The following is an 11,326-nucleotide window of genomic DNA, read 5'->3' on the forward strand; positions in this document are numbered from 1 at the left end:
CCAGAGGCCGTTCCGGGGCCGAGGCCGTTTCCTCGAAAGGCTCCCAGAGGAGCTCGGCCCCGTCCCGGAGCTCCGCGTGCCCCGCCCGGTTCGGAGCCGCTGTGCCGGGGGTGGGGCGCTGACGCCGCTCTGGGATGGGTGCCCGCAGCCCTCAGCCTGATGCGGGCACCGCGGTGTGTGTGGCTGCTGGTCCCGGCCCCTCTGCCTCTGCCACGGACGAGACCGGGGACGTGCCGGACCGAGCCCCGTCCTTCCCTTCCAGCCGGTGGGATCCACGGGCGGGGGTCGGGGCTGCGTGCTGACCCCGCAGTGCGGCGAGGGATGGGGATCCTACCCAGCCGGGAGAAGCCGCTCAGCGCCGCACCGTTGGCCGCCGTCCCCGCACCGTCCCCGCTGCCCACACAGGCAGCCCCGGGCGGATTCCAGGAGCTCGCGCTGGGTGAGTTCCCTTCCGGCGCGGGCGCGACCGCTGTGCTGAGGATGGGCGAGCAGCTCCGCGTCCTCTCTGAGTAAGTCCTGCACCCAGCGGGCACTGCTGGCACCCATCCCCGTGTCCGTAGGGATCCCCTCCCTGCAGCCACAGGACATCACCTCCCCCTTCCCTGCAGGGATGGGGAGTGGTGGCTGGTGGCATCCCAGGTGTCCGGCAAGGAGTGCCTCATCCCCAGCAGCTGCGTGGCCAAAGTGCGGCACAGGTGGGTGTCAGCCCAGGGTGACACGTGGGGGGGTCAGCCGGGACACCCCAAACTCGTGGGTTGTCCCAGCTGCTGCACCTACGCCTCCAGGCCCGTTGCTGGCACTGGAACTGAGCTTGGGGATGTGACAATGGTGTCTTAGTCTCAATGCTCCATACCTGAAGCCGGGTGCCATGCAGCCCATAGGCATTTCTGCGGAGCCACCCGCCTGTCCCTGTCTCTGTCCCCATCCCCGGGACAGGAGGTGCATCAGCTCTGTCACTGCCGTGCAGGTGGCTGTATGAGGGCGTGAGTCGGGAGAAAGCGGAGGAGCTGCTGCTGCAGCCAGGCAACCACAGCGGAGCCTTCCTGATCCGTGAGAGTCAGACCCGGAGAGGTGAGCACGGCCCCGCAGTGCTGGGGACAGGAAGCCATAGGGTGAGTGGAATGGGGCACAGGCAGAATTCGTGCGATGGAGTGGGACAGGACAAGATGGCAGCATCCAGCAGCACCACTGCACACAGGACAGAGATGGGCCTCTGAGAACATCCCAGAACCCGTGCAAGGTGCTGCCAGGGCCCATCCCCGTGCCCCTTCCTCAGTGTGAGGAGTTTCCCAGCCCCTCCACACCATGTGCTAAGAGCCAGGCCCAGAGCGGGGCTGCTCTGCCACCACACCTGGTGGCACCGGGCTGCCCTGCACAGCCGCTTCCTGCTGCCGCTGCTCTGCTCTGTGCTGCACCTCTTCCTCCACCAAAGGGCCCCAACGAACCAACAAACCAGCTTCCTGGAGCCGCTGGTTAAGCGGAGAGGCTCAGCCTCAGAGATGAAAGGGGCCCTGCTCGTGGCACGGAGCCCCACAGCAACCACGAGGGGACCCCACTGGGGCACCCCCCAGGCTGAGCCCTTCTCCTAGCTGCTCTGCCATGCTGCACTCCCACTGCTGCCATCCTGGTGCTGTGGGAGGGGAGCACTGGACAGTGCCCATCCTGGTAGCCCCGCGTCCCCGAGGTGCGGGTGCTCCCACTGATGGAAGTGAGGCTGTTGGAGCCGGAGGCTGAGTGGGGCTGCATGCAGCTCAGCCCCCTGCCCCGCTCACACCCACAGGCGGTTTCTCACTGTCGGTGCGGCGCACTGAGCTCGCCTCATGGGATGCAGTCACGCATTACCGCATCCACCGCCTGGAGAACGGCTGGCTCTACATCTCACCCCGCCTCACCTTCCCCAGCCTGCACGACCTCGTGGACCACTACAGCGGTAGGGAGCAGCAGAGGTCGGCCCGGTGCCCGCAGGTCAGTGCAGCACCGCGCTGATGCTGCCATCCCCATGCAGAGTGCGGGGAGGGCCTGTGCTGCACCCTCAGGGAGCCCTGTGTCATGGAGGTGGCAAAGGCAGCGCCTGCCCTGGTCCGGCCCGCCGTGGTGAAGAAGCCAACGCTCAACTGGGACAAGATTGACAGGTGGGGACAGCTGTCTGTGGGGGCTGCGGTCCCCTGGGGCTGGGCGCTGCTTGCTGACCGCCCCGTCCGCCCCACAGCTCCGTCCTGCTCTCAGAGGCTGTGCCACCTCTGGGGGAAGGGGAGGAGGACTCCCCCATCAGCCTGGGCCTACGGGAAGCCATCAGCTCCTACCTGCTGCTGACTGATGGTGTGGCTCCAGAGACTGGTCCTGCGGGGAAGGGCGTGAAGAGCAGCTGAGGGCACAGCCGCCACAGCCCCCGGGATGGGCACCCAGGTCTGCCCCCACCATGGGCTGCTGGGCCCTGAGCAGCACCCAGAGGGCGCAGGCTGTGGCCCTGCAGTGAGGGCACACACACCTGGTGGTAGCCACGCTGACAGCGGTGCAGTGCTGCAGGAGCTGGGAGGCCAGGGCTGCAGGCTGAGCCCATGCAGAAGCACAGCCCCACAGCACATGTGGGGTTCCGTGCAGCACAGAGCCTGGGCCCCCAGAGCCCCTCAGCACGAGTGGAGCAGCCCTGCCCCACAGCAGTGGCAGGAAGCCGCCCTTACCTCACCCCACAGACACGTTTAAAGCTTTAACTCATCCATTAAAAAGGATTGTGCAGGGCACACAGCAACACCTGTCTGTAATCTCTTACTTAAGGGTCATAGGGGGGGTAAATTCAGCACCACCGCACTGAGGCACACAGAGCAGCCCTGCAGCTCGGGCAGCTTTGCTACAACCAAAGTTCTGTGGGAGGACCATGCGGGAGAAGGGACGACTCAGCAGTGCCCCACCAAACCCCAGCGGTGGTGTAAACGCATCAGAGAAGTGGCACAGCTGGCAGCAGCCCCTCGTTGCACACAGCAGTGGCACAGAGCCTGGAAACCTCTGCTCTACCCTTTCAGAGCTCACAGAGGCTGCTGTGGCAGCACCCGACCCATTTCCTGCCCCCGACACGCTCTGCTCTCTCCATTTTCATGTCTCACTGCTGGGCTCAGGCAGCCCCAGCGCACTCTCGGTTCCCCAGGTGCAGCCACAGGCAGGGGCTGCCCAGAAGCCCTGCTCAGCTCCACCCCTTTTGCCCCCCATCTGCTGCCATCACCCATCTGGGAGAGAGATCTCAATCTCCCCCATTCCCCTAGATTTTAAATACCTGCAAGGAACGCTGTAGGCAGCGGAGCTGTCACTGCACACGGCTCATCATTCACACAGCAGCAGCAGGCTTTCCAGATGCCATGAGTGGTTTTGACCACAGACACAAACAGAACCAAAGTTATTTTATTGAATCATTAATTGAAACAAAGACATCGCTAAGACTTAACCAACAAAAACCTATTTATTTATTCCAAACACCAAGATACAGAAGTTTTCAAGTTTTGCAAATATTGCTCCAAAGCAAAATCCTATATACAGCGCCCTCAGTTCTAATAGTGCATAAACAAAGACAAATACGTATCCACAGTGCAATGTTTGCTCATTTCATCAAGGCTCCACGTTGCATTCACTTACCAGTGATTTAAAGAACACAAAAGTGACCTGCCAGACCCAACGGCTGGCCCAGGCTACGAAATAACGATGTGGAAACTTACAGGAACAGGGACAAAAGGAATCCAAAGCACAATAAAGAACCTTTCCTGAACATGAGAAATGCTAGTCTAGTTTAAATAAATACTTTCAGTCTTTACCTGCGAGGGCTGCTTCCCTGGCCGCGCTGCAGGAGAACCAGCCCAGGATCTGCCACCTCTCACACCCATCAGAACAGCCCTCTTTCCCCCCATCTCCTCAGTACTGCCCTGAGCAAAAACCAACCGGCGCAGCCAACATTCAAAGTGAACGCACAGAAAGCAGTCGCTGGGAAAGAAGTTCAGCTCTGAGGAGAGCTGTCAGCTCAGGAACTGCTCCCACACCTCCAAGCACAGCCGTGGTGCTGCACTGATGCTCATCCCACGTGGGAGCATCTGCTGCAGGCCTCACAGAGCTCCCCTTACGGCCCTTCTCCCGACAGCCCCACACCCTCACAGCTGCCCGCAGCCCTCCTGCCCTGCCCCAGGGCAGCCGGGAGCTGGGGGTCACAGCAGCAGTGAGAGCAGCCCAGCACTGCGCTCATCTTCAAAGGGTGAAGTGGATCCTCAGTGCCACGTAAGCCTGATTCCAACTGCGTTACAGAGAAGTTCATTTTTCTGCTGTCCGCATGTTGTGCTCATTATGTACCAGCTCGTACTATGAAACAGAGACTAATTATTCCCTGAAATGACTCTTTGCACAAAGCCACAGTGACCACCTAGAGAAGCCCTGTTACTTCATCTCCTGCAGGGACCGATTAAATCATTCCCTGCGTAGATAACGTTAGAATTATTATTGTAGGAGTTTCCATAGTAAATCATTAGCATTCGCAGTAAATGAGCACGATGGGCTCGGTGCAGCTTCAATCCCACCCTCGGCAGCACTGTCACACAATGCAGCTCTTTTAGGACGCCCTCTCCATGGAAAATCACCTTCACCATTCTGTATGGTGACCCCAGCTGTGGTAGGAAGGAAAGTGAAGCTGCAGTGCTGCTGACGGAGTGCTGATCCACAGCAGAAAGGCTCTCGATGCCTCTGATACAGACAGCACTGCCTCAAGCACTGCACAACGCACCTGAATCCACGCAGCACCTTCACCTTGCTTCAGAGTAATACAAACCAGGACATTAAAACATAAGGTAGAAAAGGGAACTCGTGAACACACACTGTTAAGATAACAACCCACTCGCTGCCTCTCAGGACAGTACCTCATGCATAGATCGAGGCTTTATTTACACAAATATAAAACAAACTGATTCCCAAAACCACACATTCATAGTAAGTCTTTACAATGAACACGTCCCGAGCGTTGAAAAAAGTCTACATTGCAAAATAGAACCGGAATGGCAACTGTTAAGAAATGGGAGAAGGCCACACGACGCCCACTGCAGCCCCTCCTCCCCTGCAGGGCAGCACAGCCCCACCACGGAGCTCGGCAGGAGGCTCAGCCCCAGCACTGTGTGGGTGACACAGTGGTCAGAATTGGAAACAACCATTTATCCTGAACGTGAGTGCAGTGCGCTGCGGCCTCCTGCTGTGACCGATGCCGGCTGGGCTCCTGGCAGCCCTAAGCTGGGAGCTGGGCATTCGTACTTACTAGGTCTGAAAAACGTTATAACATTTCCTAATGATTAAATACAGTGTGCATTACGCATAAACCAGAAGGAATAAAACATGACACAAGTCACTGAAACTATGCAAAGTTATTTACAACCTGTCAACTGAACATTTTTGGCTCTTAGAACTCTGTTCTTCAGTGGCACAACTTTAGTCAATTTAATTACGAGAAGTCTACCTCTTCCATGAGCAACTCGTAAGGAGTGAAAATTTGATTATAATTTAATCAACCAACACCCAACCTTTGAAGACAACATATCTTGTTACGATCTTCCATATGGTTACAATTGCCCAATAGCCCCGGAATTATGAGATAAAATAACCTTTTGGCTGTTCTTTGAGCAGCGCCTCTTCGCAAATCCCTGAAGTCAATCTGCATCACATGCAACCAGCATGCTAACTTCATTTAAATACACAGAGCTCTCCACGTCGGACGCTCCAGCGCCGCGCTTTCTGCAGTCCCAGCACTCCCTGGTCTCACGTGGAGCAGCACAGCGCGATCTGCTGCACCTTGCTGAGGTCCGTGATCAGCTGCTTTATGCAGTGCTTGAGCTGTGGGAGGCGGGCGAGCGGCTCGGGTGGCTCCAACTCCCCCGTGTAATCCAGCCAGCTCTCCAAAACTGCCAAGAGAAACAGAAGGGACATTCCTTCAGCTCTCACATAGGTTGCTGTGAGCCACAGAACGAGATCTTTACATCCATCGTCAATCTTGAGACATGTAGGCAGAGATTTAACAGCGCTGAGATGCCAGACTCCTATCCATCATTAGGAAGAGCTCCTGATACTGAACAACCAATTCAACATTTAGGGGAAGTTTTAAAGGACAAAACCCAGATGTTCCCAGGAGAAAGTAGTGAGAGACGACACCAAGTGGTGCTAGGAAGTTCATGCTATTGGAATGCCTTATGATGGGATCTTAAAAGAACTGACTGGTAAGATAAAGAATTGCAACCTCTGAGACAATCAGCTCCAGTGCAGACACCTTCTGCAGGGAAGCAGGAGACGTGGTGTGCAAGGAGGGTCCTGAAATCAAGGACACCCAGGGCAGGAGGGGTTGGATGCAGTCAGAAAGCACAGTCAGAAAGCAATGACAGAACTGCTATTGCAGAAATGTGGTGGGACAACCTGCACAGTGGGAGCACCAAGATGGAGGGCTACAGGCTTTATAGAAGAGAAAGGCAGGACAGGAGGGCAAGGGAGCTGCCCCATGCTAAGAGGTGGGCAGACTGCAAAGAGCTGCCTCTGAGGAACAGCCATGCTCAGGTCAAGAGTTTCAGGGTTAAAAACCAGGAGCTCAAAGGACATCTGGCAGCTGGGTCAACTATGGGCACCTGATCAGACAGTCTGAGGATGAAGCCTTCTTGCTCCAGCTAAAATAGGCACTGCACTTTTTCAGTCTCTCATCCCAGTGAGAGATTTCAACCACCCAGTGCCTCTGCTGGGAAAGCAGCACAGTGGGCTGCAAATCATCCAGGAGACCCCTGGGGTGCATATAGGATAACCTCCTGGTCCAGGCATTGGACAGACCAACCAGTGCTGAAGCACTACTAGATCTGGTGCTCACCAGTGTAAAATAAATCATTAATGAGGTTCACATTAGAGTTTGTCTGGGCTGCAGCAATGATGGTGTGAGGGAATTTGAGATCTCAAGGAATATGGACCTGGCAAGAAGTAAAGACAGGGCCCTGAACGTCAGAAGATCCAGCTTCCAGCTGTTTAAAGAATTATTGGATGAGATCCCCTGGGAAGCTGTCCTCATGTGCAGAGGAGCCGAGCAGAGCTGGCATCTCTTAAGGACACCAGCCTGAGAGCACAAGAGCTCTTCATCCCCCAGCATAAGGAATCAGGCAGAGGAGGCAGGAAACCAGCACGGCTGAGCAGGGACACACTGCTCCAAGTGAGGGGTAAGAAGGAAATGTGCAGGTAGTGGAAGCAGGGAGGTGTGCTGAGCAGAGCACAGGGTTGTTGTCTGGATGAACAGAGATAGGATGAGCAAAGCCAAGGCACAGATGGAACTGCACTTGGTAAGGGATGTGAAAAATAAGGCAGTAAACTGGTCAGAAGAGTGAGGTCAAGGAGAGCGTGTCCCTTCTACCCACACCCTTCAAAAAAAGAGAAAGGAGAACTGTCTACAATCGACCAGGAGACACTGGGGAGGCCATATAGAAGAGGCCAGAACAGCCAGCAAGCCCCAAAGAACAGCGAAGTTTGGAGACACAGAAGCACTATGGAAAATGACAACAGAAACAAGATATGAAAAACATTCCACTACATTGCTGGATGCAAGTATTCAAAGATGATGCAAGCAGGATTTTTTTATTTGAATTAAATTCTTTATGGTATTAACTTGATCTTCAATTCTGTTTTCAAACCTTCCAAGCACCGCAAGTGTCTGCTTTCTATTACTCAGTGCAGTACATCTCGCAGCTTAATGCTCATCACTCCATAGGTCTGCAGAAGTAAACCTACAGCCAGCATGTTTTGAACAAAATGCAGGGTTTGTTTAAACAGAAAAATGCTACCTACCATCTAGCTCCTTCTCAATGAAATCCATTCTGTGTATGACTTCATCTTGCAGAGATTCCACATGAGCTAAAAGATTAAGCTGCCACTGCAGCTGTGAGTTCACAACCCCTTCTTTGTCCTTTTCCAGCAGTTTCATTTCAATAGCTTCCTCCGGAGAGGCCTTCTTAGACGCAGGCTCTCTTACCTAGCAGAAATACAAATGTCAATATTTGTGAGTGATGTAGAACTGGTGAGGCAGGCTGTCTGCATCCCCACAGTGACCCAAGCTAATGGCTTCACAAATTTTAGGCTAGCAGGAGACAGAGAGACACAAAAAGAGAGTACAGAAATGTGAAGGGAGTTTAGGCAAAAGCAGATCCACAACGGGCACTCATAGTTGTTTTGTTAAGACCTCATCTCTGCAGCTTCTCCAGCACCTTATTCTGGGAAGGTAACACTGAGCTGTAAATGATACTTGCAGCTCGCTTCCTGCAAACTTCCTGCTGGAAGACACTGCACTAAATCTGTGTGTCCAGGAGAACACCACGAATTTTCCTTTAAACACAGAATCACAAGGTTGGAAAAGACCTACAAGATCATCCAGTCCAATCACCCACCCATCATCAATAGCTCTCACTAAACCACATCCCTCAACACAAAATCCAAACGTTCTTAGAACACCTCCAGGCTCGGTGACTCCACCAGCCCCCTATGCAGCCCATTGCAGTGCCTGACCACTCCTTCAGAGAAGTATTTCCTAATATCCAGCCTAAATCTCCCCTGGCAGAGCTTGAAGCCATTCCCTCTAGTTCTACCACTGTTACATGAGAGAAGAAGTCGACCGCCAGCTCACTACAGTCTCCCTTCAGGCAGTTATAGAGAGCAATGAGGTTTCCCCCGAGCCTCCTCTTCTCCAGACTGAACAATCCCAGCTCCTTCAGCTGCTCCCCATAAGATTTGTGCTGCAGACTCTTCACCAGCTTTGTCACCCTTCTCTGGACACATTCCAGGGCCTCAATGTCTTTCTTGTAGTGAGGGGCCCAAAACTGGACACAGTACTGGAGGTGGGGCCTCATCAGAGCTGAGGGCAGAGGGACAATCACTGCCCTGCTCCCGCTGATGACCCTATTTCTGATGCAAGCCAGGATACCATTGGCCTTCCTGGCCACCTGGGCACACTGCTGGCTCATGTTCAGCCCAGTGTTGACCAATACCCCCAGGTCTGTTTCTTCTGCACAGTCTTCCAGCCACACCGCCCCAGTTCTGTAGCGTCGCCTGGGGTTGTTGTGGCCAAATTGCAGGACCCAGCATTTGGCCCTGTTGAACCTCGTCCCATTGGCTTCAGCCCAGCTCTCCAGCCTGTCCAGATCCCTCTGTATGGCCTCGCTACCCAAAGGCAGATCCACACTTCCAGCCAACTTGGTGTCATCTGCAAACTTACTGAGGTGCACTCAATGTCCTCATCCTCATCCAGGTTGTCAATAAAGATACTGAAGAGCACTGAGCCCTGGGGAACACCACTTGGGACAGGTCTCCAGCTGGATTTAGCTCCATTCACAACCACTCTTTGGGCCCAGCCCTCCAGCCAGTTCCTTACCCAGCCAAGCCACCTGCCCAAACAAACAGTAACCAAGCAAAGAGCAAGCTGTGCTACGGCAAGGAGGGGCTCTTCCTGAAGGAATCTAATCTCAATTTTTCTCTAACTTCCATCAAAACACCTAGACAACTTAACAAGCCTGACTGCACTGTGTCAGCAGATCATTCTTCCCATGCTTTTTTCCGTCATTTTTCTGAAATGTGACAGGATTTAGAAAAAGACTCTTAAGAGATCAAAACGCTGACAACAAGTCTTTCTGGGAAACAAAAAGCCTTCCCAATGGATTTGACAGAGAAATCAGAAAGAACGTGACTTACATGTTCTTTTGAAATAAAATAAAAGCTAAACAGCACTCTCATCCAAAAACCAGGGGGGTCAGTACTTCCCCTGAGGCCTTCCAACATTTGTCAGACTGTGTTTCAAGACCCGACAGCATCTCAGAGAAGCCCATCTGCACACTGCAATGCAGAGAGGCCCCCGCTGCAAGTTTGCTAGACCTAATGGAGCTGAAATGTTAACTGACTGTTAGAAGCAGAAAACTTCTGTGAGTGCTTCAGCAGGAAAAGAACTGAACTACTCAGTGATGATTATTCCTCACCATCACTACAGGCTACTTATTTACACATTGCCACACTGAAGAATGTGGAATAAATTTAATTGATGTAATTATTAAATAAATGCAAGAACAAGCTGGTAATAACCAAAAGCTGCAACAGCAATGTGTTTCAGAGTACCATATACCTTGCCCTGCTCTCTCCCTGGCGTTTATCTGCACTAAGACAGATAAAGAGCAACAAGGTGCTGGCAGACTACAGTGCACACTCCATGGACCAATGATTTAAAATCCAGAAGTCAATTTTTGGGATGAAATGGTGGAGATGATTATATCTATTATTTATATGTGCACCAGCAACCTAAATTTAGCATTGTGACAGGAAAAAAATAAAACAGATAAATTAAAGACCATTAAAAGGGACAATGACTTCTGCACTTTGCCAGACAAACATTCTCTCTCAGAGAGGGTTATTTTAATATAAATACCTTGGAGTAGTTGTGTTTGGATTCATTTTCCATTTTACATATTTCTCGGTCCAGATTCCAGCCGAGCCTCTCCGACAGGACGTCATCCCCATTTTCCCTTATTCTATTTACACCCTCATCCATGGCTGCACCTCTCGTTTCCACCACCAGCCTCTGCTCTATAGCAGGGTAGTAGGCCCGAGGTTTCTGGTAACAGTGTTCACTCGTGATGTAGGATTCCTCCACAGAAGGAATGGCCGAGGGTTTCTCAGCTGTCCCATTCCAAGTTCTATAACTCGTTGTCTCCTCTTTGCAACAGTTTTCTTCAATGTGAATGATGTGTTTCGTATGGATTTTTTCATCCACCGTAATGTGCTTCCACGGATGGCACCAGAGCTTTAGGTCAGGGTGTTCTTTATTTCTGTTCAAACATAAAAGGAGTCAGACATCCACCACACTTACGCTTAAGATGACCGAGTAGGCTGCATTACCACCTAAAGGAATCAAGCAAGAACACCTGCAATACTACACACTTCAGTCATCAGAATCAACAAAAACACAAATAAGATGAAATACGGTAGTTTCCCTGACCTCCACCGCGCATCATCAGTGCTGTCAGGTTCACTGTTTTCATTTCTCTCACATGGTACACGAAGCAAGCGTTGGCATTAAGGAAAAGGCGAAGAATAAACTTCAAAGATGCGAATGTAAAACTTCACCAACGTTGCCCTCAAAGGCAGAGATTTGCCTCCTTATTTGTAATTTGATAACAGCATTAACCCATTTTCATGGGGACAGCTTTAGAAGTATTTTAAACAGGTAAGTCAAGCACGCTCAAACTGAAAGATACCCATTAATACAAAGTGTATTTCTATACCAGTGAAGCAAGACCCCCTCCAATCGCTCACT

General features: G+C 52.5%; 2 protein-coding genes across 3 annotated transcripts in view; one reads left to right on the plus strand and one right to left on the minus strand.

Moving 5' to 3' along the window:
• Window positions 1-2,751, plus strand: part of SLA2 (Src like adaptor 2) — a 4,568-nt gene extending 1,817 nt beyond the window's left edge. Inside the window, exons 3-8 of one of the 2 annotated variants that reach the window (XM_010722231.3) lie at window positions 263-509; window positions 609-695; window positions 968-1,071; window positions 1,781-1,930; window positions 2,006-2,132; window positions 2,210-2,751. In XM_010722231.3, coding sequence (XP_010720533.1) covers window positions 322-509; window positions 609-695; window positions 968-1,071; window positions 1,781-1,930; window positions 2,006-2,132; window positions 2,210-2,369 — 816 coding nt within the window. In that variant the 5' untranslated portion in view covers window positions 263-321 and the 3' untranslated portion in view covers window positions 2,370-2,751. Of the gene's footprint in view, window positions 1-14; window positions 510-608; window positions 696-967; window positions 1,072-1,780; window positions 1,931-2,005; window positions 2,133-2,209 lie in introns of those variants that run through there. The other variant, XM_003211908.4, reaches the window with a different exon arrangement.
• Window positions 2,752-3,379: 628 nt separating this feature from the next.
• The window catches only part of PHF20 (PHD finger protein 20), a 63,796-nt gene continuing 55,849 nt past the window's right edge, over window positions 3,380-11,326 (minus strand). Inside the window, 3 exon segments of the mRNA XM_010722232.3 lie at window positions 3,380-5,915; window positions 7,822-8,005; window positions 10,439-10,838. Of these exon segments, the coding sequence (XP_010720534.1) occupies window positions 5,773-5,915; window positions 7,822-8,005; window positions 10,439-10,838 (727 nt within the window). The 3' untranslated portion in view covers window positions 3,380-5,772.

Source organism: Meleagris gallopavo, chromosome 22, assembly GCF_000146605.3.
Source record: "Meleagris gallopavo isolate NT-WF06-2002-E0010 breed Aviagen turkey brand Nicholas breeding stock chromosome 22, Turkey_5.1, whole genome shotgun sequence".
Taxonomy (NCBI): domain Eukaryota; kingdom Metazoa; phylum Chordata; class Aves; order Galliformes; family Phasianidae; genus Meleagris; species Meleagris gallopavo.